This window comes from Eptatretus burgeri, chromosome 1 (assembly GCF_056783735.1).
Source record: "Eptatretus burgeri isolate ZD-2024b chromosome 1, Ebu_testis_v1, whole genome shotgun sequence".
NCBI lineage: Eukaryota > Metazoa > Chordata > Myxini > Myxiniformes > Myxinidae > Eptatretus > Eptatretus burgeri.
In genome coordinates, this window is record NC_140961.1 from 58,706,963 (window position 1) to 58,729,462 (window position 22,500).

A 22,500-nucleotide genomic window follows, 5' to 3' on the forward strand; every position below is an offset into this window, starting at 1 on the left:
TCAATCCACTCTGTGCGAGTTTCTGCATGTGACGTCAACGCTGTGGTTCACTGAAGTCAACTTTTTTAAGGGGCGGGGCATAGCAAGTTGTGAAAAGCACCAGAAATGTTCGAAATATTGGTCTAATTATCCCATTTTTGATTAAAAAAAAAAAACATGGGTGATTTCTTCAGTAGGAAGGTCAAGTGAATATATAAATAATCAGAAAGTTTTGGGTGTCATGGGACCTTTAAGGAGAAGCAGAAGGCATTTATTAGGTTTCAAATAACAGGGCTGGAGTTGGGCCAACCAAAATAGTGAAAAAGGTCAAAATAATTGCAATATAATATATTTTTTAACAATGCATTTTTGTAATGTCTCTAGTTCAACATACCAAAAGTCTACCACAGTCAACTGATGGGAAATATGACAAAATTACATTTTTCAACAATGATGTAATATTTTAGAAATATCTACTCATTTAAAATATATGCCATATACAATGTAGTTGAATAAAACCACTGTCAATTAATGCATTACAATCAAGGACAGTCCTGTTTTGATTAGTTCCATAACAAATAATCATCAAGATTACAGTTTTATATAAAAATTAGCATTGTACCAGGCAAATGTCTTTAAAAAGTAGCATTATTTTAGCAGTGATTTTGATACTTTTCTTCCAACTTTATAACAAGCAATGGTATTGATGTATAACAAACTTGATTACATTATAAATGGTTAATGCATATTTTAAAACAAATTTGGATGGAATATAAGTACTTGCAGTGCTATATCATTTTGGTACAAATAGATTACCCCTACCCCCAAATGTAAGTGTTGGCCATTGGGGAGTGCTTGTGTGAGAACCATTCCTTTGTAAATAAAATGTTATTATATTCATACTTTACAAACTTGATTACATTAGAACTTATAATAACTAAAATTTATAACACAGGGGCAGATCCAATATTTTGTTAAAGGGGGTGTAGTTGACTGCAGGCTCTGATCCTGGCTAATTTATTTTAAAAAACAAAAATCAAAAGTCAAATTATTGGTCAAAATATCTTATGGGTCATAACATCCATAATAATAGTCCAATTTTTAAAATTTATCATTCCACAGAGAGCGAACTCCATATAGATTTTACAAATGTTATAATTTCACAATTTTTAACAGCAAATAGAGGGTGGCACACTCCTGTCCCCCCCCCCGCCCCCCCGAAATCTGTCAGTGTAACAAGTTTAAAAGGAATGTGATCATTACTTGCGTTGCGATCTTAATTTTTATATACTCCTTTCTTATTAATCTGTGAAGTACAAGTCACTAACTTTAATTTCTTTGCAGGTAAGTGATGGCTGATTGTCAATCTACAAGACAAGATCAACTGTGTGTGTTATGCACCAAGGATATCACATATGATGCTGAATGTGATATTGTTACCCTTGGCAAGAAAGGGAGTGATGGCATCAACCGTGCAAGTGAGGAACGGGGAAGCAGTCTGCAGACCCAAGAAGGGCAACGTGTCCATAAGGCATGCAGAAAAAATTGGTGTAATCCAAAGTACATCAAAACTAACAGGCATGTAGGACTAGCTGATGCTTCTGTACCAGAATTCAAGCGACGATCACAATCAAAACCATTTGACTTCACAAAAGATTGCATCTTTTGCTGTCAGCAAGCCAATTGTGATGGTCGACGGAGGGGATATGATGTATTTCCTGTCAGGACATCAGTTTTTGAAAACACTATTAGAAGTGTTTGCAAAATACGGAATGATGTCTGGAGTGAGGAAGTGATGGGCAGGATATCCTATGCTAATGACCTGCATGCTGAGGATGCAGTGTATCATAACCAATGCAGCATAAACTTTAGAACTGGGAGAAACATTCCAAAGAAGTTTGAACCACATGATTCACTCTCTGGTAAAAAGAAAAAACTACGAAGAGGTTGCAAAGTTGAAGAAGACAAGTATGATGCCTTTCTACTTGTCACAAAATATCTAGAGGAAAGTGATGATGAACAAATAGCAATCATTGATCAAGTAAAGAAGATGGATGAATACTTGAAGCTGACTGGCTCAATGCAAGAGGCATATGGAGTGCAGTAGATGAAACAAAAACTAAAAGACCATTTTGGTGATAAGGTTCTTTTCACAAATCTTGAAGGCAAGAAAACGATTGTTACATTTAGAACCACTGCTGCCTCCATTATGAATGACTACTACAAATCACCAAAGGGTGAAAATGATGATGAAACCAGACAATCATTGAAACAGCAGCCAAACTGATGAAAAATGATATTAAGGCACTTGGTCTATGTACCGAGTATCCAGTTGCTGATGATTTGACAATAGAAAATGCAATGACATTTCTACCAGATAGCCGAGTCCAGTTTCTGCAAATCATGGTAGCAGGAAAAATCACTGAGAAAAAACAGGCCTCATTGGGGCATGCTATTGTCCAAGCTGCAAGACCCAGAATGATGATTGTACCCCTGAAATGGGGTTTAGCTCTACAGGTGCAGGGGTTTCCTTAGAAGCCGGTTACCGGCGATCCGCAGCAGTCTACTCAGAGAAAAAAATGTCAAAAGTCGCCGCCTACTTCAGCACCGATTTTTTGATGTTTTTTTTGTTTGTTTTTAGTCACCACGAAAACTCTACACCCCTGTTTTGAAATCCGAGACGAAAACACATTAGTATTTCGATAAAAGCGGGCTTACTTTTACTCTTAGTACTCTCGCCAGGTGTCACACAACACTGACCTAAAAATAACACAAGCAGCTAAAACACGCCTCCTGCAATAGAGAGTTCTCTGCTTTAGCGACGTTTTGGACTGTTGGCCTGATACCCTGATACCATACAGCGATGACCTCAAGAAAAGAAACTTTGTAGGCCTCGCAGTTTCGGTGCCGAAACGATGGCATCGAAACGAAAATCCCTTTTGACTTTAGATTTTCGAAGAAGTCCAAAAACATGGGAGGTAAGCTTCTGGCCATCAGTAATGGGTCTAAACTTGCACTCTCGCAAGTGCGATGTTGTTGTTTCACGAAACACGCGTTTCACCTCGTCCATTTTGAGCTTTTGTCAAGTGATGCGGCTCCAAAATACACGGTCATCCGTTGTGCCTTTTAAATTTATAAAGAAATTAGTCTATAAGCTTAAAGCAGCTTTTGTACATGTTATTATTCATGGTTATTTGCACTGAAAATTGCCGTTTATTCACTAAAGTGAAGGCCAAGTATGAGCAGCTATGAACTGGCCAACTCAATACTGGTACCGCAGGTACATGCATGTACCAGAGACTTGCGAGCTTTTCTTGACGGTATAACAACACGATATTGGCAGATAATGTAAGGTGGAAGTTTAACAAAATTGGGATTGTGACTGATGCAGTATTCACACTTAGACTGTTTGAAGCTCGCTGACATCAAATAAAGAAATTATCTGAAAACGAGTGAAGTTAAATACATGTTTATCGTTCATTTTCAAACAATAAACTAGTCTAAAGTTATTAGTTTGAGCTGTTTATTAAATCAAAACAAAACACAATAAAATAATAATAAACAATATTTGACAAAGTAAAATGAAATCGAAGAGGGAAAATATGCATAAAATGAATGAAAGAAAATTTACAAATATAATACTTAGCTTCCCTATGCTTAAATAGTTCATCAGATATTTAGGGAGTTGTGAAGTTTAGGTGTTGTCATTGTTTGAGGTGGCCCTCAACTTCTGGCTAATGGTAGGCCCTTTTGAAAAGCAGTTTCTCACAGTGATGAATGCATTTGGACTATTTTCAGTTACTCCACTGCTTAACATCCAAGCAATTTTCATTACATTCAGTGAGTACATTTCCATTACATTACATTACATGATAATATGAGAACTATTTCATGTCAGAAATCATGTTAAAATGCATCTCCAGCCATCCCAGGGCCCTCGGCGGGCCCTGGACCCCTGCCATACAGCTGCGCTCACTTCGCTCGTGGTGATGGTAACCTGCTACTTTTTAATGGTAGCCTCCTACTCCAAAAATAAGGAAACCCCTGCAGGTGCATCACCAATTTGGCTCTAGGTTCCTTATAGATTCCCTGCACCAACATGGCTTCTGCAGCTCATATAAGGAAGTCCAAATGTTTGAGTGAAGTGCTTCTGTCACACAACACAATACAGCATTTGCATTTGAAGGTCAATTTGTTCAGTATGTGGCAGATAATGTAGATCATAATATCCGAACACTTGATGGACTTGGTACATTCCATGGGATGGGGATGATTGCCTCATTAACACCAGGGAAAACAATCTCGAGCATGGTCCCATGAAGAAATATAAGTCACAATGAAATTATCAAGACAGGCTGGATAAAGATACATCAGTACAATTATCCCAAGGGGCAGGAAAAGCTATGTTTCCGTGAGTTTGCCTATCTTCGATCCATGAACCAGGTACCAGTTCAGAAACCTCAGATAGATATCCTATGGACACTTACACAGTTTCTGTAATGGCCACGTCAAGGCTGGTCTGGATTTATGCAGATGGTGCACAAGGGAACCCATCCTGTGAAGGCAACTGTGGTATTCCTGCCTCTGATTGACCTAGACCCAACGGATATGACATGCATCTACTCCACTATGCTATTTCTGGCTGAGCAAGCACAACAAAACAAAGTTACCCCTGTAATAACATTTGACCAACCACTATGGAGGAAGGGCCAAACTATCATCACCAATGAACCATGTGACAGCAGCCTAAAGTCAGTTGTGTTGAGAATAGAGCAGTGGTTCAAATTTGTTTTAGTGGCGACCCAATTTCAGAACCCCTCTACATCGCACGACCCAAAAGATTCAAAACCCAATTCATAATATATAAGATAAGATCCGCTCATGACACAAGAATATTTACTGTTTACTTTATTCACCATCGTCATGTTTTCATAGACGAGTAAACGGAGAATAGCCGACAGTATCCAAATAGTACAGTTGAATGTTTCAGAAGTCCGAATGACATTTAGATATATCAGTGAGAAGGATGAGCCTGTTTTTCAGAAACCAACTTCTCTATTCGTGGAAAGTAGATGACAATGCCAGGATCATATAATGCTCCATTTCTAGGTGATTTCTGTACTTTGTTTTAATCACCACCATGGTGGAGAACGACTGCTCACAAAAGTATGATGAAGGATATGGCATGAGAACCTTAATGGCGTGCCGTGACAGGGTCGGGTACGACGGCAGCATTTTGCACCAAAATGTTGACAACGAATTCGTCTGCGCAAAAGCCTGCACTCCTGAATCATGCTGGAGCTGTACAAGCTCTTCCTGTGCTGTATCATCTTCATCAGCAATAGAGTCCAGTGGAGCTGTGAAAGGGTCCCGAACCACAGAAAAGGACTGCACATCCAGCTCAGGGAAATAGTGCTCGAACTGTTCAATGAGCAAGCGAACGTGACTTGCCTTCTCCCCAGAAAGACTGTCGAGCTCAGTATCATTGTACTGGCAGGTCGTTAGATGCTCCACCAGACGGGGGAAAAAGGCTGAAGCGCTTAACAGCTGCTTTGTCTGCTAGTAATTTTAGAGTCACCAGAAATCCGCTCATTTTGTCATGAAAAATCATGAGGTTGGCGTCTGTCTTGGAGGGAGTGGTTGAGGACATTGAGACGTTCAAAGATGTGAATGAGATAGCACAGTTCTGACAGCCAAGAGTCCGACTCAAGCAATGCTACCCATGCCGTTTTCCCTTGTGTGCGTAGGAACTCCTTCAGGTCATCTTTGAGCTCGTAAACGCGCAGAAGAAGGTTTCCTCAAGATAACCATCTGACTTGAGTGTAGAATAGTAAATTCTTATGGTCGGCGTCCATCTCCTGGCAGAATAGCCTGAATAACCTAGTGTTGAGGGTGCTCGATTTGATGTGATTCACCATTTTTTACGACTTCTGAGAGCACGCTCTGCAAGGTTTCTGGCAAAGTACGAGAGGCGAGCGCTTCTCAGTGAATCATGCAGTGTACCATGGAGGTCTGAGGAGCCACCTCAAGCAATTTAGCCTTGAATCCAGAACGCACTCCTAACATTGCTGGCACACCTTCTGTTGTAGAACCGAGCAACTTTCCGAAGTCCAGATCATGGTCACGATAAAACTGCTCTACTTTCCCAAAAATGTCCTTGCCTTTGGTGGTGGCCTCCAATGGTTTGATGAGCAGAGGCTCATCGACAAAGTTATCAGCCTTGATGAAGCGGACCCAGACGATGAGTTGAGCGTACAATGCGATATCAGTGGACTCGACCTGAGCCGTAACGTCCAGACTCATATCTTCAATTCTGCGTTGGATGGTGTTGTCAGAGAGGGGTATAACTGCCAGTTTCTTCGCCGCTTCCTCCCCAACCATCAGAGATACCATGTCCTTTGCACATGGCAGCACGAGTTCTTCCGCAATGGAGTGAGGCTTTTTAGTCTTGGCAACATGGAGCGACACTCGATACGAGGCCTCTAATGCCCGAGAATAGGTCTGATGGCATGTACCATCTCTGTCAAGACGCGTATTCTTGAGTGCAAGAAGTTTCCTCTCAAAGAACTTATCTCTCCTTATCCTGATAAGGCGCATGTTTTATAGTCAAATGCCTCTGCAACTTATTTTGTTTCATAGACTCCGTAGAAAGCACTTCGAAACAAATCACACACTGAGGCCTCTGTGCCCCACTTTTATCCACCAGGGAGTAAAATCCAAGGTCCAGAAATTTATCCTGGTAAGAACGTTCTCGAGATTTGCTGGTGGCTGGTGCTGCCATCACAAATAAGGTCTCGAGTCGTACGTGGAGACGTGAATAGACGTTAATGATAGAGCCAGAGTCTGAGTCTGAGAGGCCGTGGATCAAACCACTAATTTCCTGCCAAAATGAACAGCCCTTCAGCGAGCCCGCGCATCAGCTGGATCCCATTCCAAGCATCATGTTGCGCCGGTTCCCATACTTTGAGCGAACCGTTTATATTACATCCCGTAAAAGCGAACACCGATCGAAAATAGACAATTTTTTTTCCCTGCAAGCGGACGCCCACGACCACACGAAATTTGCTCGACGACCCCACTTGGGGTCACACCCCCGGGTTTGAAAAACCAAGGAATAGAGGGACTGCACACAGAGATGAGTTACCTGGGATACATAGGCCATTTCATGGAAAACTCTGGTTTGTCCGAAGCACTGGAAGTGGTATATGGTAGCTCTGCAGTGACACACAGGCTCAGTGGCAAGGCACTTGCCAGAGCTCATAGAAGTCATTTCCTTGTTGATGCAGCCCTAAACATTGTCTTGCTTGCTGCAGCATTGAAGCTTCCACTGCCAAATCTACCTAGCACAGCTGCCACCAATGAAAGCTTTGCAATCCAGGATTATGACAAAGGCCAGATAGATGAAGAGCTCTTCCATGACCAGGAAGCTGATAGTTTTGATGATACAGAAAACAACACTTCAGACAACTTTAACAGTGATGTAGGTGTTGCAGACAACTTGCTTGTGAAAGTAAAAGAAATTTTTGAGAAGTTGCTTGTAGATCCAGATGTTGCCATGGATGATGAAACCACAACAGCAATATTGGAAATCAGTGCAAAATTGGAGCAAGAGAAGCAAAGAAATGAGATAAGCCGTACAAGCTGCTTATGGTTGCGGTACATGAAAATGATAGATATCCTAAAGCGTTTCCTTAGAGCTGAGAGAACTGGCAACTGGAACCTCCACCGTGCTACTGTACAAGAGATGTTGCCATATTTTGCTGCTGCTGGACATAACTTGTATGCAAGAACCACCTTCTAGTACCTTCAGCAAATGGCCTCACTGCCAACTGACCACCCAGATATCTACACTGCATTTATGGATGGTCTACATGTTGTTCGTTGCAATGACAGATTATGGGCAGGTCTTTCAACGGATCTTATAATTGAACAGATGTTGATGCACAGCATCAAATCTACTGGGGGTCTTACACGGGGGAGGGGGATATAAGAGCTGCAATGATTGGTATGGATAAAATCCTTGCCTTCCTGTTCTGAAGTGAACCAAGCCATGCAACGATACACCGATGTCATGTACAACACAAGTGAACAACACATAGAAGTCTCTGATGCACGACAGAGAAGAGATTGTGCAGACACTTGTAAACTAGTCAATTTTTTGCATGCAAGGAACCCATTCAACACAACAGATACATCACTGCATAGCATTGTCTCTGGTGTTGTGGCACAAGATTCTGTCAATGTTGATCAGGCTGATGAAGTTGGCAATAAGATCCTTCTATTGATGCAAGGACAAGATGTAACACAGTATTCTTTCAAGCGAAAGCAACAAACAATTACCCTGGGTTCAAAAACTGCAGTTATGTTAAACAAGGAAGCTGTGCAGATTGACCCACAGGCACTGTTCCAACGGCTAACGGTAGTGGCTGCAAGAGAAAATGTGGACTTACATGAGTTGTTCAAGCATGAACTATGTGGCTATCCTGCTGCACCGTTTGAGTCAACTGGCACTCCACGGCAGGCAAATAAGGCAGTATTTGCATCTGCACTTTGGAATGTGGTGAAATCGCATGAATGTTCAACACCTACCAAACCACTGTATGTACTTGATTGAGGAGCATTATTGCATCGTGTATCCTAGTCTCGTGGTGTAACATTCAAAGTCATCTGTGACATTTATGTGCACTACATGACAAGGAAGTATGGCAATTGCGTTATTGTGTTTGATGGCTACAGTGAGGAACCCTCAGTGAAGGATATGACATACCGGAGAAGGGAAACAAACACAGTGACTGTACATTGTGAGTCCAATATGATGGTGACTGTGAAAAAAAGAAGTGTTTTTGGGAAACAAACAACGATTCATTAATATGTTGAGTGAATTCTTTGAGCAGGCTGGTTGTGAGAGTGTCCATGCCAGAGGAGATGCTGATCTTCTGATTGTTCAAACAGCAGTTGCGGTTTCTGCTGATGGAGAAACAATAGTTGTTGCAGATGACATTGATATCCTTGTTCTGCTATGCCATTTTGTTAACTCAAACAGCAAGGCAATTTTCATGAAGCCAGAGTCTAGGCATGGATCAAAAGAAGCAAAATTCTGGGATATCCATGTCATGAAATCCATACTGGGTGACGGCCTCTGCAAACACCTACCATTCATTAATGCTTTTCTTGGATGTGATACCACAACGTGTTTGTTTGGTATTGGCAAGGGATTGGCTATGAAGAAGTACAGCCAGTTGCAACAGCATGCTGAGATGTTCTGTAAACCTGACACATCCCAAGCAGATATCATAACATCAGGTGAGAAGGCCCTGGTAATGATTTATGGTGGAAAATCAAGTGATACCCTGAATACCCTGCACTGTCACCTGTTTGTTGAAAAGATGAGCAGAAGTACAATCTATTGAAATGAAGGCTCTCCCCCCCAACATAAGCTGCAGCAAAGTACCATTCCATGTGGGTATACTACCAGGTGCAGGTGTGGTTAGGAAACAGTTGCTTAGTACCTACAAAATGGGGATGGAAAGTAGAAAAGGGCAATAATGAGCGACATGCCTCCAGCACCTGATAATCTCTTGAAACTGGTCAGGTGCAGTATATGACCACTCCTCATTTTCATAAATGCCAAGGTGAGCCAATGGAAAAAGCCAAGAATTCACAAGGCTTCAGAAAAGCAATGATAATAGAAAACCTATAGAAAACCAAGACACCAAGGTGAACAACGAATAGCCAAGATCTTGTGAAAAAAAAAGCCAAGGAGTGGTCACACTGGTCAGGTGCAGCTGCAGAACAGACTGCAGCACTGCACGCTGCTCATATCGCAAGCATGGCTTTGACTGCTCTTCAGCCTGTGGAGACTGTTGTGGAACTGCATGTTCCAACTTACCTGTCCTAAATGATGATCTTGATTCAGAAATGGACATGGATCAGTAGATATGTATACTCCTGCATCGGACTTCATAGAATTTAGTATAGCTGTATAAAATGTAGTATAACTGTATAGAATGTAGTACAAGTATGTAGAATGTAGTATAGAACTTTATAGATTTAGTTGGCATAGTTGTTGGCAATACAGCTGGATTTAAAAATGTAAGTACTTGGTTGTCAAAACATGTAAACTTAATTTTTTCCAGCATTTAGTCTTTGGAGGTTTTTTGTAGGTTATTAGGGAGATGTATCAGGTTAAATGCTACTTTTTGTTATAAGAAACACAATGCAAAACAACCTGTGGAGAGTATTGTTGAACTGTTTCGTATAACTCACCAGTCCGAAATGATATCGATTCTTAAATGGACACTTATCAGTAGATATGTGTACTACTGCATAGAATGACTTTATAGAATGTAGTACAAATACACTAACCATACCTGTTGGCAATATGGCTATATTTCAAAGTATAAATATGATTACATTTTACTTACAAATAAATGGTTCTCACACAAGACTCCCCAATGGTCGACAGTTTATGCATTTGGGGGTAGGGGAAATCTTAATGCAGCAAAAATGGTATAGCACTGCAAGTAATTGTCATATTCTATCGAAATTTGTTTTGGAATGTACATTAGACATAACTTAATGTGATCAAGTTTGTTATACATCAATACCATTGCATGTTATAAAGTTTGAAGAAAAGTATCAAAATCACTGCTAAAATAATGATACTTTTTAAAGACATTTGCCTGGTAAAATGCTAATTTTATATGAAAAACTGTAATCTTGGTGATTATTTGTTATGTAACGAATCAAAACAGAACTGTCCTTGATTGTAATGCATTGATTGACAGTGGTTTTATTCAAATACATTGTATATGGCATATATTGTATGAGTAGATATTTTTAAAGTATCACAACATCATTGCTGAAAAACGTAATTTTGTCATATTTTCCATCAGTTGACTGTGGTAGACTTATAGTATGTTGAACTGGAGTCATTAAAAAATGCATTGTGAAAAAATTAATTCTATTGCAATTATTTTGACTTTTGCCCAATTTTGGGGCTAATTTTACTGGCCTAAGTTAGACTTATATCACGATCGGAGTCAACAGAGGCAAGTGAAGAAAACAACTCAGCAAGCCAAAAGAGAGTATGAGAAGGACATGGCTAAGAATATTAAACATAACAGCAAGGCTTTCTTTAAGTATATCAGGGAAAAATAACAGGTTAGGACCAGTGTGGATCCATTGAGCAATAGCACCGGGAGAGTGATTAGTGATGAAGGTGAGATGGCAGGGCTTATTAAATAGGTATTTTGCTTCAGCTTTTACACAATAACAGTCAGAAGAATTGCCAATAGCTGAGACTATCTATCAAGGAGGTGAGGAAGGGCTTTTACAGAAGATCCAGGTTGGAGTGAGGAAGTAAAGGAACAGCTAGGAAATCCAAGAGAAGATAAGGCTCCAGGGAGATACTATGCACCCATGAGTATTGAGGGAAGTGGCTGAGCAGGTAAGCGAGATGTTAACGGATATTTTCAATTGTTCCCTGGAGTCGGAACAGGTACCGGAGGATTGGAGAGTAGCAAATGTAACACCATCATTTAAGAACACCATATTTACTTCCGGTTCTGTGTTTGGAGCATCGGCAGGTTCTCTCTGGGGTCTCTCCCGACTTTCTCAAAGTTAAGTCTCCGGTCAAATTTTGTCCCATTTCAATGTTTATTTTCTCACGGACATGTTACTGTGTATTCCTAGTTCGGTTTTGTTTCAAAAATCGTGCTATTTTGTGAGTTTTTGTCGACCTTATCTTACCGGGTTCCTTGAGGCCGACCCATCCTTCCCCTCTCGGTGTACGATCGTTTTTATTTGTATTCTCTCCCTATTACCTTCAATTCCTATTTTCCCCACTTTCCCAATGCCCCTATTCCTCCCAACTAAACACTGTTTCTTGTCTTAAATTTAAAGGAAAAAAACAAACAAACAAAAAAAACCTTCCTCTCTGTATACCCACAAATCGCGATCCCTCTTCTTCTTCCTCCTTCTGTCGGCACACCATCTTTCTTCTATTTGAGCTGACCCACTCTCTCCATTACCTTCACGATTTCTTCCTCCAACCTCCCTTTCCCGAATATTACCTAATCTTCAAAAATCCATCAAAAATTAATAATTTTCCTTGTATCCTTTCGATCTATACAACTCTTGTAACCACGTGTCTCTCTCTACCCTCTTCCTGATACTTTCCATCGACCCAGCAGCTTCACCCTGTGTTTACAGTTCCAAATTCACCATACACCTCCACGATTTTACTTCAATCTTCCCTTTTCTGAATGTTACGCAATCCTTATTTGAAATAAATAAATAAGTCCACTTTTGACTATACACCTCCCATAGCCACGTGCTTCTCCTGTAACCAATGACACCCCCAAATCTCCTGTACCCCCAAATGCATACATCTGTTTCCACCCTTTGCGATTACCGATCCAAATTCACCATTCACCTTACAATTTTTTCTCCAAACTTTCCATTGCCTAATCTGATGAAAACTCTCTCAACCGCAGGTTGGTCGGTGGTCTTTCTGTCTTCTACCGACTCCTCTCCAGCCTTGCCCCCCCTGCTCTCTCTGCGATTTGTCCCCACCACATTTCCACAGGGCGCTCAAGGTCCGCCAACAACCCCCTTCTGGTAAAACTACCAAAATCACGAATCACTGCTCATCTTCACTCTTTCATTCCTCTTTTTTCCCGCATTTGGAATAAACTTCCTCACTCTATTCTTTCCCATTCTTCCCTCCAGGCTTTCAAAACAGCTGTTCACCACCACCTCTTATCTTCCCCCATCCAAATCCTCGATCTTTTCTACCCCCGATAATCCACCCAAGCCCACTTCCTTCATTTCTCCTGCTTTCCTTCCTGAAAGTCCCTGAAATGTCCATCTTCTCTTCGCCATGTTCCCCGTCCCATCCCCATCCCTCTCCCTTCCACAGTTCACCTAATGTGTCTGTTCCCCACTGTTTTGTCCCTTCCACTCCCGCCCCTCTTGTCTCATGCCTCCTTGCTGTGAGTTGTGTGTTAGCTCTCATACGAGCCTCGACCAAGGTATACAAAAAAAAAAAAAGATAATAATAATAATCAAAATAATCATATATATTATTTCCGAGTTTGTGGTTTCGTGTCGCGCTATCTTCGACTTTGTTCTGCGCTCGAGTAACGTGATATTCGGCTTACATTATTTCAAAGACCATATGAGGTGCATGGTACAAAAAAAAGTAAATAAAATCTTATATATTATTTCCGAGTTTGTGGTTTCGTGTCGCGCTATCTTCGACTTTGTTCTGCGCTCGAGTAACGTGATATTCGGCTTATATTACATTATCTCAAAGACCATATGAGGTGCATGGTACAAAAAAAGTAAATAAAATTTATGTATTATTTCCGAGTTTGTGGTTTCGTGTCGCGCTATCTTCGACTTTGTTCTGCGCTCGAGTAACGTGATATTCGGCTTATATTACATTATCTCAAAGACCATATGAGGTGCATGGTACAAAAAAAGTAAATAAAATGGTTCTGAAACAGTGAAATCGTATTCCACTTACTGCATTAAAGTAAAATTACTACTGATACTCTGCATCACTTCCTTTCTCAAACACACCCACCCCAACATGTCGTGCAGAGCACGGGTTATGCAAGTAATAATAATAACTATCTCTTATAATGCTTCATCTTTCTCTTTTGCATGTGTGGTTCTCTTGACTGTATCATAATTCACTACTCTTCTTCTATTCCAAAAGACTGCTCTCAATTTGACCTTCCCTTCATACCTTGCCTAAAAAAATCCAACTGTAAAAGCGTTTCTTCTCTCCATTCTCTTAATTTGCCTTTATTGCATCCCTCAAGAAATGTCTTTAATCGCATCTCTGACCTAAAAATTAAAAAAAAATGCTATGAGTGTTCGCTTTCCATCAACCATTCTTTTTTTCCAACTTCAGTGCCAATTCACCCCTCTCACCCCTCCCTCTCAAAGCAACCATCACACTCTTCTCCCTCCAAGCTTCCTTCTCACCTTTCTCAGAAACTTCCCACTCACCCTTCTCCCACCATTCACCGCCTCACTCACCCTTCTCAAAGTTGTCTCCCCTCACATCCACAAAGCTGCCTCCTTCCCCTGCCCTCTCACCTCCATCTCATCACTCTACCTCCTCAAATCCTCAACTGCCTTCTGGCCCCTCTCCTGTCCCCCCTCCCCCAGCACCACAGAGCCTTTTCTCCTGCTTATCCGGACCCCTCCTCAAACTATTCTGCAATCCCCCACACTCTTTTAACAACTTCTTACACCCCCCCTCCTCCCTTGTCCTACCCTCTCCCTCCCCTCATCACCTGCACCCAAAGCCTCCTCCCTCCCTCTTCATTAAGAGTGTGGACCTCAAATATCTGGGGCCTTCACTCAAACATTACAGATCTTTACATACAGGTTGCCACTGATAAACCAGAAATAAGCTGCTGAACAGAAACTTTCTTCCCTCAAGACATCTCTGACTCCCAAGTATCTCTCCCTGGTTACTCCCTCCTCCGGTATGACAAACCCGAGCCACGTCCTGGCAACGGAGTTGCTCTCTACATCAAAGACTCTATTCCTCACTCTCCATGCACTGCCCTCACTCCCCCACACCCCAAGGAATACCTCTGGCTATGGCTTCCCTTCCACTCCCACCTCATGTTTAGATGTGTATTGCACCAAACAGTGATGACTCCATTTACACCTCACTGTGCGAAAACATGGACCAACTTCTATCTTCTCATCCGAACTCTCTCTTCCTCATATGTGGTGACTTCAAGTGTCATCACACCAGTTGGCTAGGTGTGGGTCCCTCTCTCACCTGTCATGGCACTTCAGCAAAAGACTTCTGCGAATCATTGGGACTGACTCAATCGGTCAACTTCCCGACCCGGATCTCAACCAATGGTACTCCATCTCTTCAGGATCTTATTTTGATAAATTTCCCTGAAAATATCTGCTGTTCTTCCTCCCGCTTCAATCGGTTCTTCTGACCACGTCCTTGTCAAAGTGCACATCTCTCTAACTGTTATCAGATATCCACCTCAGCACCGTCGATCTGGCATTTCACTCAAGCCGACTGGCAGGGTCTCCAAGCAGCCAGCAAACTTCAATATTGGTCTCCCATCGCTACTTTCTCCAACATCAACTCATCCTGGGAATTCTTTCATAAAAACTTGCTCTCCCTCATGCACAAATTTATCCCCTCTCGTCTTCAGTTGTCCTATCCTTCCTCCCACCCTTGGTTCACTGAAGCTTATGGTGCGGAAGTTGTCCAGCAACAACTTGCCTTTGCCTCATGGAAAGCAAACTCAACTGAGGGTAATCTCAGTTCCTTCCATCAAGCTCAGAACGAGTGTGTGTCTACCCTCAGGAGAGCCAGAAAACAACATCTTTCTGAGCTCAAGTCTTAACTCTCAAACCTTTCTCCCTCCTCCAAATTCTGGTGGTATCTAATCAAATCTGTTTCTGGTGTATGTTCCCCCTCCAACCCCTCCCTTACCTCAAATGGCTACACTGCTGATACTGCACGCGAAAAGGCTGAATGCCTAAACTCGGAGTTTGCATCGGAATCTTGTGTCCGAAACCCATCAATTTCTGTACTCAGCTGACCCAGTCGCACACAACTGTCCCTGGACTCTGTGTCCTTTTCTTCGAACAAAGTGGAGAGCGTGTTGTCAAACCTCGACTCAGATTCTGCAACCTGTCCAGACGGCATCAGCCCACGTGTCCTAAAAACCTGCTCCTCTACTGTTTCTCACCCTCTCTCTGTTCTATTCACCATCTGCTTGGCAATCAGCAAACATGACTGCTCTGCACAAAAAAGGTGCAAAAATATATCCCTGCAACTACAGACCAATCAGCCTTCATCCCAATCATCAGCAAGGTTATGGAATCCATCATCTCTTCAGACATTAAATCCTTCCTCTTCTCCAATGGCTTGATTACCGATCATCAATTTGGTTTCAGACCAGGTCACTCTACCCTGGATATGCTGATTCTGCTCTCCCAACAATGGATGGAGGTACGCAATGCCAGACAAGAAATCAGAGCCATATCCCTAGATATATCGCGTGCTTTTGACACGGTCTGGCACCCTGCCCTGCTCACCAAACTCTCTTCGTATGGTATCCAAGGCCATCTCCACTCATGGCTTACAGACTTCCTCTCTTGTCACAGTCAACGTGTGGCCCTAAAAGGAGTTCTTTCATCCCCTCTTCCTATCCAGGATGGAGAGGGCCCAGAACGCTCTGAGAGGCAGCATTCTGGGCCCTGTTATTTTTCTGATTTTCATCAATGATCTCTCCCACTCTCTGGAAAAACCTCTTTTTCTCTTTGCTAATGACTCCACCCTCTGCCGCACAATCTGTCATCCCTCAGACCAGGAAGCAGCAGCCTCTTTACTCTCTGTAGATCTGGGTAAAATCACAAACTGGTCCAACACGTGGAACATGTCGTTCAATCCTGACAAATCTCACACTCTCACGATGTCTTTCCGAAAGGACCGTTTGGACCCCCCCCCCCCCCATCTACTTTCACAACAATCCTCTGAAAGAAGTCCTTTCTTTCAAGCTTCTGGATCTTACTATCTGCCATGATATTTATTGGGAAAGCCTTATTTCTAACCTGGCCTGCAAAGCCAGTCGCCAACTGGGAATCCTCCGTCGTGCAAAGTCCTTCCTCGGCCCACCTGAGCTCCTGACCACATACAAAGTTTTCGTCTGCAGCCTGATGGAGAACTGCTCTCCCCTCTGGGATGGTGCTCCTGCCTTTCACCTTTCTCGGCTAAACGCAGTGGAAAACAAGGCATTTCGGATCATTGGTATCTCCCACGATGAGGCTGAGTCTTTAAGCCTCTCACTCTCTCACCGCAGGAAGGTCGGTGGTCTTTCTGTCTTCTACCGTATCCTCTCCGATCGCGCCCCCCCCTGCTCTGTTTGCGATTTATCCCCACCATATTTCCGCAGGGTGCTCAAGGTCAGCCAACAACCCTCTTCTGGTAAATCTACCAAAATCACGAATCACTGCTCATCTTCACTCTTTCATTCCTCTTTTTCCCCGCCTTTGGAATAAACCCCCTCACTCTGTTCAATCCCATTCTTCAATCCAGGCCTTCAAAACAGCTGTTCACCACCAGCTCTTATCGTCCCCCATCCAAATCCTCGACCTTTTCAACCCCCCTTAATCCACCCCAAACCCACCGCCTTCAAATTCCCTGCTTTCCTTCATGGAAGTCCCTGTGGTATCCATCTTGGATACCACATGTTCCCCACCCCATCCCTCTCCCTTCCACAGATCTCCTAATGTCTCTGTTCGCCACTGTTTTGTCCTTTCCACGCCCCTCTTGTCTCATGCCCCCCCCCCTTGCTGTGTGTTGTGTGTTCGCTTTCATATGAGCCTTGACAAGGTATACAAAAAAAAAGGGATCCAGAGAAGAATTGGGAAACTGTAGACCTGCTAGTTTGACTTCAGTTGTGGGGAAGGTATTGGAGACATTAATTAAGGACCAGATGAGGAACCATTTAAATAAATACAAACTAATTAAAGGTGGTCAGCATGTGTTTAACAAAGGTAGTTCCTATCAAACAAATAATTTATAGTTCTATGAAGCAGTGTCTGATTGGGTGGATGAAGGAAAGGCAGTGGGCATAGTGTATCCAGACTTTAAGAAGGCATTTGATAAGGTACCACATCGGAGGTTGTTAGCTAAGGTGAGAGCTTGTGGAGTGGCTGGTCAGGTGGCTAATTGGATTGCAAACTGGCTTAGTCGTAGGAAGCACAAAGTGGCTGCGAGTGGGAGGATGTCTTGCTGGGAGGATGTAAGTCGTGGGTTACCTCAGGGATCAGTACAAGGAACCATTGCTAATCATTATTTACATCAATGATTTTGATAGTGGGGTGAAGAGTAGGCTTTCCAAATTTGCAGATGACACAAAGCTTGGAGGTAAGGTGGATAGCAGAGGGGGTGGTGATCAGATTCAGGAAAGTATTGATACTTGCATCGATTGGGCAAAAGCTTGGCAGATGGTGTGGTGTAGCCTGCGGGCATGCAGGGCGGGGCATGATGATGGGAGGAGGGGTCGTCGTGATCATCGTGTCTGCAAGGAATATAAGGAGTGCGCGCCGCCTGAGGCGTTGTAGTGATGCGTAGTCGCCCGGCTCGTGAGTGTGCTGAATACGTAATAAAGGAGAGCCGCGGGCAAAGTACGCCCGCGCTCGCGCTTGTGCAACACAGCCCGGCTCGACTGTTCCCCCGCTCGTGTCTGCCTGCTAAGCATCTTCTATCCAGTACACCACAGTTAGCTGACGAGGATCTTCGGATCGGCGTGTGCAGGGCGGCAGCGAATGACCGGTGCGGTTCCAGGCTACGGAGCCAAGGGTCTCGCCAGCACGAGCATGGCAGAAGGTCGGTGCACGGCGCACGAACGCGTGCCCGCCTTCGTCGGAATCGACTTCGGCCACGTCGAGTGGGCAACGGCCGCGCTGTGTTCGTTTTATTGAGGCACGACAGATCGGGGGAATGATTTCTGCAAAGCCACGGCTAAAGAACGAGGACGGCGTGGGACGTCGCGTGGGACTAAAGAACGGCGTGGGACGTCGCGCAAGCTCTGAAGAATGTCCAGGGTCTCGATGGTCGGTGCGCAACAGATGGTCCGGAGGTCAGCGCGATGTGCCAGGCACGCACGGCCACGCGCACGGTCTGCGGCGCGGGTCGTGGGGGAGTGTTGCAATGCAATCACTCAGACGGCGGTCTGAGCACTCGAGGTCGTCTACGGTGTGTGGGCCGAGGGTCATCGCCCATCGTCACAGTCATAGATGGCGGTGTGCGAAGCGATCCTTCCGTCCCGGGTCAAGACCTACCGCCGGTATGGTGTTCAGTGCATGGCGTGCACGGTAACGCCCCGGGTCGAGTTTTGCAGCCTGAGCACGGAGATTCCAGCGACCCGGAGCGGGAGATGCTGCCCATGTTGAGCCTGGTTTCAGTTGGTCCTACGGTGACAGGACCGATGCCAGTGAATGTCGAAGTGATCGGGGCACTGATCGGGTGTCGAGTTGAGTCCACTCTTGCTGCCCGCGCATCGCGCGCGTACACCGGCGAAGCGGTTGCGCCGCTTGCAGCGCCCGACATCTCGGTGCTTTACCGGGGGCGAAGCGCCCTACTCTCGGTGTTCGTGGTGCGAGGGGAGGGGCCCGTCCTTTTGGGTCGGGACTGGCTGGCGCACCTCGGGCTGGATCTCCGGTTCGTACCTCCAGGTGTGCCGGTGCTCTCTTCGATGCCTTCGTCGAGTACCGAGGGCGAGGTTCTGGCGGCGGGAGCCGCGTTGATGCAACGGGAGCGGCCGTTCGTTGCTGCCTGCAGCGGTGATGTACGGTTCGGGAGCGGCGAGAGCCGTATCAGCTCTCGCGATGAGTTCCCGCGCTTCGGCAGCGTTCGTGAGGCAATGCGCGCCGGTGTTGTTCGGGCAGCTTCAACGGGTTGCGGTGAGCCCGTGGCGTTAAAGGAAGTCGCGAGTCACAACATCGAGGCAACAACCAAGAGGCGGACTCGTGATGTGGGTTGTGGGTTGCTGTTCATTGCATATTTGTTTTTCATTGCTCGAGTGATGCGGTTTAACGTTGTTGAAATAAATGCCAGCAGTTCCCGTGTGAGAGTGGGTTTGGTGGAGATCAATCGATGGGTTTTGCAGTATGGCCAATGTGAGGTGGTGGCTTTGGGAGCGGTGGTGGCAAATAAAAAGGTTGGGTTGGCTTTCCATTGCCCCGGGCCGCGGGTAGTTGCTTTGTCATGTGCAGGGATTTGGTCGAAAGAACGCGCTGTAGGGAAAAATGAGTTTGCAATGGTTCAAATGATGTTCGTAGTGATTTATAACGAGCCTATGGTTGAAGTGTGGTTTAAATGGAATTGCTACCGTCTAACTGCCGTGTGGGTCTCGGAGATCGACTCGGAGCCAGGACTGGTGCGCTGGTCGGCGTTACCCCCACCTCTGGTTGCGGGCGCAGCTCTCTGTGTTCGCTCAAGGCCGTTTAGACGGGCATTGGCATCTCAACTGATTGTGGTGCGTGGGTTGTTATGGAGCATTGGGTGCGTCCAGCCAGCGGCGCTGTTCAGCGCCCCCATCCAAGGTCAATCGAGTCTGGCGCTGGCGCCACGGCTTCCAGACAGCGGGCTTCCGGCCTCGGAATGTTTATCTGCTTCAGGTCTGCCTGGGGGAGGTGTGCCGCCTTGTGGGCCGGAGGCGTTTGATGGTGCCGGGGGAGGTTTGCTCGGGAGATCGCCGCGGCCTCGCCGAGGGCCATGTCAGCATGAGCCGCCTGGGGGCGTTTCCGCTGTGTAGGGCTGCTGTGCTTTTCGCCTTGCTGCTTCATATCGGTAACGCGGCCAGAGTTTGGGAGGTGCTGTGTGCACCTCCGTCTTCGGAACCTGGCCGTGGCAGCTCCATTAGCTCGCTTTCACGCATTATATGATGTGATGTGCTGTTATACTTCGCTGTTTTCATTTTTTGTGCCTTGTCTACTATTATACCGTAGTCCTTCGTAGCGCGCCGCCTGAGGCGTTGTAGTGATGCGTAGTCGCCCGGCTCGTGAGTGTGCTGAATACGTAATAAAGGAGAGCCGCGGGCAAAGTACGCCCGCGCTCGCGCTTGTGCAACACAGCCCGGCTCGACTGTTCCCCCGCTCGTGTCTGCCTGCTAAGCATCTTCTATCCAGTACACCACAGATGGAATATAACCTGAGCAAATATAAAGTGTTGGGGATGAGAAAGAACAATGAACATAGAGATTACAGGATGCAAGGGGCAATTTTGGAGCATGTCACACAGGAGAAGGATCTGGGGGTGGTAATAGATATGGGAGGTAAGCATGCAGCACAATGCCAGGCAGCTGGAGATAAAACAAATAGGGTTTTAGGTTGTATTTGGAGGGGGATCATTTATAAATCAAAAGTGGTGGTGTAAACATTGTACAGGAATTTACTGAGGGCCACATCTAGAATATTGTGTGCAGTTTTGGTCACCACAACTCAGGAAGGATGTAAAGGCAAAAAGAGAGGGTTCCGCGCAGGGCTACTCATTTGATTCCGGGCCTAGCAAGACTTAGCTATGAGGAAGGAGCAGCTGAAGGAGACAGAGCTTCATACAATAGAAAGGAGGTGGTTACAAGGAGATATGATAGAGATGTTTAAGACAATGCAAGGTACAGATAAAATAAGTGCAGATGAATTATTATTCAACAGGGAAGACAGTGATAGGACCAGGGGGCATAGCCTGAGAGCAAAGAAAAGGAGAATTAAGCCGGTAGCAAAGCAAGGCAGGGGACTTTTACTCAGAGAGTAGTTCATGTAAGGAAAGGCCTCCCTGGAAAGGGAGTGGCAGCAGAACCAGTTGATAAGTTTAAATTGGAATTAGATAGGTACCTGGACGTTATGGAGATAGAGGGGTATAGGGATGTTGGCAGGACTTTTCGGTAGTTTGAGTATTGCTGAGTGATTGTGTGCTTGTGTACAGAGCACTCTTGGTGGGGTATCGTCAAGGGCTGTTGTGTGGTTTATGTTATGTGGTTGATGTGTGTTTTTTAACCAAGCCCATGCCCCCTCCCCTACAGAGCAGAAAAAATAAAAATAAGTTAAAAAAAATACAAAAAGTACAAAAACTTTAAAAAAAAATAAATACATACATTCAAAACCCACAAAAATACCATTAAAAAAAAAGTTTATAAATTTTGCATTTTCTTCTTTGGATCTTGTGTTGATGTCACACAGGCATGATGGGCTGAATGGCTTCCACCTGTCTGATTTCCTTGTATTCCTTGTATGTTGGTCACCAGATTAGTTTTACTCAAAATTCTTTGACCAGTATTCATGTCATTTCCTGTATAACTTGAGCAAGTCAGATAATAACGCTGAAAAAAATGTCATTGTTTACATTGTAATTTTTACATTTTCTGCAATACAAAGTCTATGTAAACCTTAAACCATGCCCTAAAATTAAGAAAAACACCCCAAACCAAAACAATTAAAAACCTCATAATAAACAGACCTGCTCTTTGACAAACTTCTCCGCCTCCTTTCTTCTCTTTTCCTCCTCGGACGCTTTCGTCACAACGATGTAACGTTCCTTCTGTGAATCACAAAGAACATCCAGGCAATTGGAATCACATCCATACACTCTCACAGCAAACTAACACACAGTCAGAATTAGTAGTCATGCACTAAGAAAGGATGAGGCAATAACACTTGGCATGACAAAGGGAGCAGAAGCTGCACACATTTTATCATCCTCTAAAGGGACAATTATTCGCAAGCAGCTGAGCCACAATTTTAAAAAGCCTAAGGCGTCCATTCACATCACCCATTTATAAGCGACAGATAATAGACGGGCATGCATTGCAGCTAATAAGACGCACCTTATTATTTAGCTGTGTTTCAAAATGCAGACCTGTGGGGTACCTGTGGAATAAGAAGAGCTGTTCACATGTATAGGTATAAATCACTGTATATCAAAGATAAGCCTACATTATGCACAGTTGAAGC

The 22,500-nt window shown here is 44.3% G+C and overlaps 1 protein-coding gene and 1 long non-coding RNA gene across 2 annotated transcripts in view; one reads left to right on the forward strand and one right to left on the reverse strand.

Annotated features, from left to right (window-relative positions):
- The window catches only part of PARN (poly(A)-specific ribonuclease), a 285,191-nt gene that overhangs the window by 139,216 nt on the left and 123,475 nt on the right, over positions 1–22,500 (reverse strand). Inside the window, exons 10-11 of the mRNA XM_085885374.1 lie at positions 22,374–22,416; positions 22,007–22,087 (exon numbers count right to left, since the gene is read on the reverse strand). Coding sequence (XP_085741500.1) covers positions 22,007–22,087; positions 22,374–22,416 — 124 coding nt within the window. The remainder of the gene's footprint in view (positions 1–22,006; positions 22,088–22,373; positions 22,417–22,500) is intronic.
- The window catches only part of LOC147034568 (uncharacterized), a 275,792-nt gene that overhangs the window by 63,579 nt on the left and 189,713 nt on the right, over positions 1–22,500 (forward strand). The window lies entirely within an intron of this gene.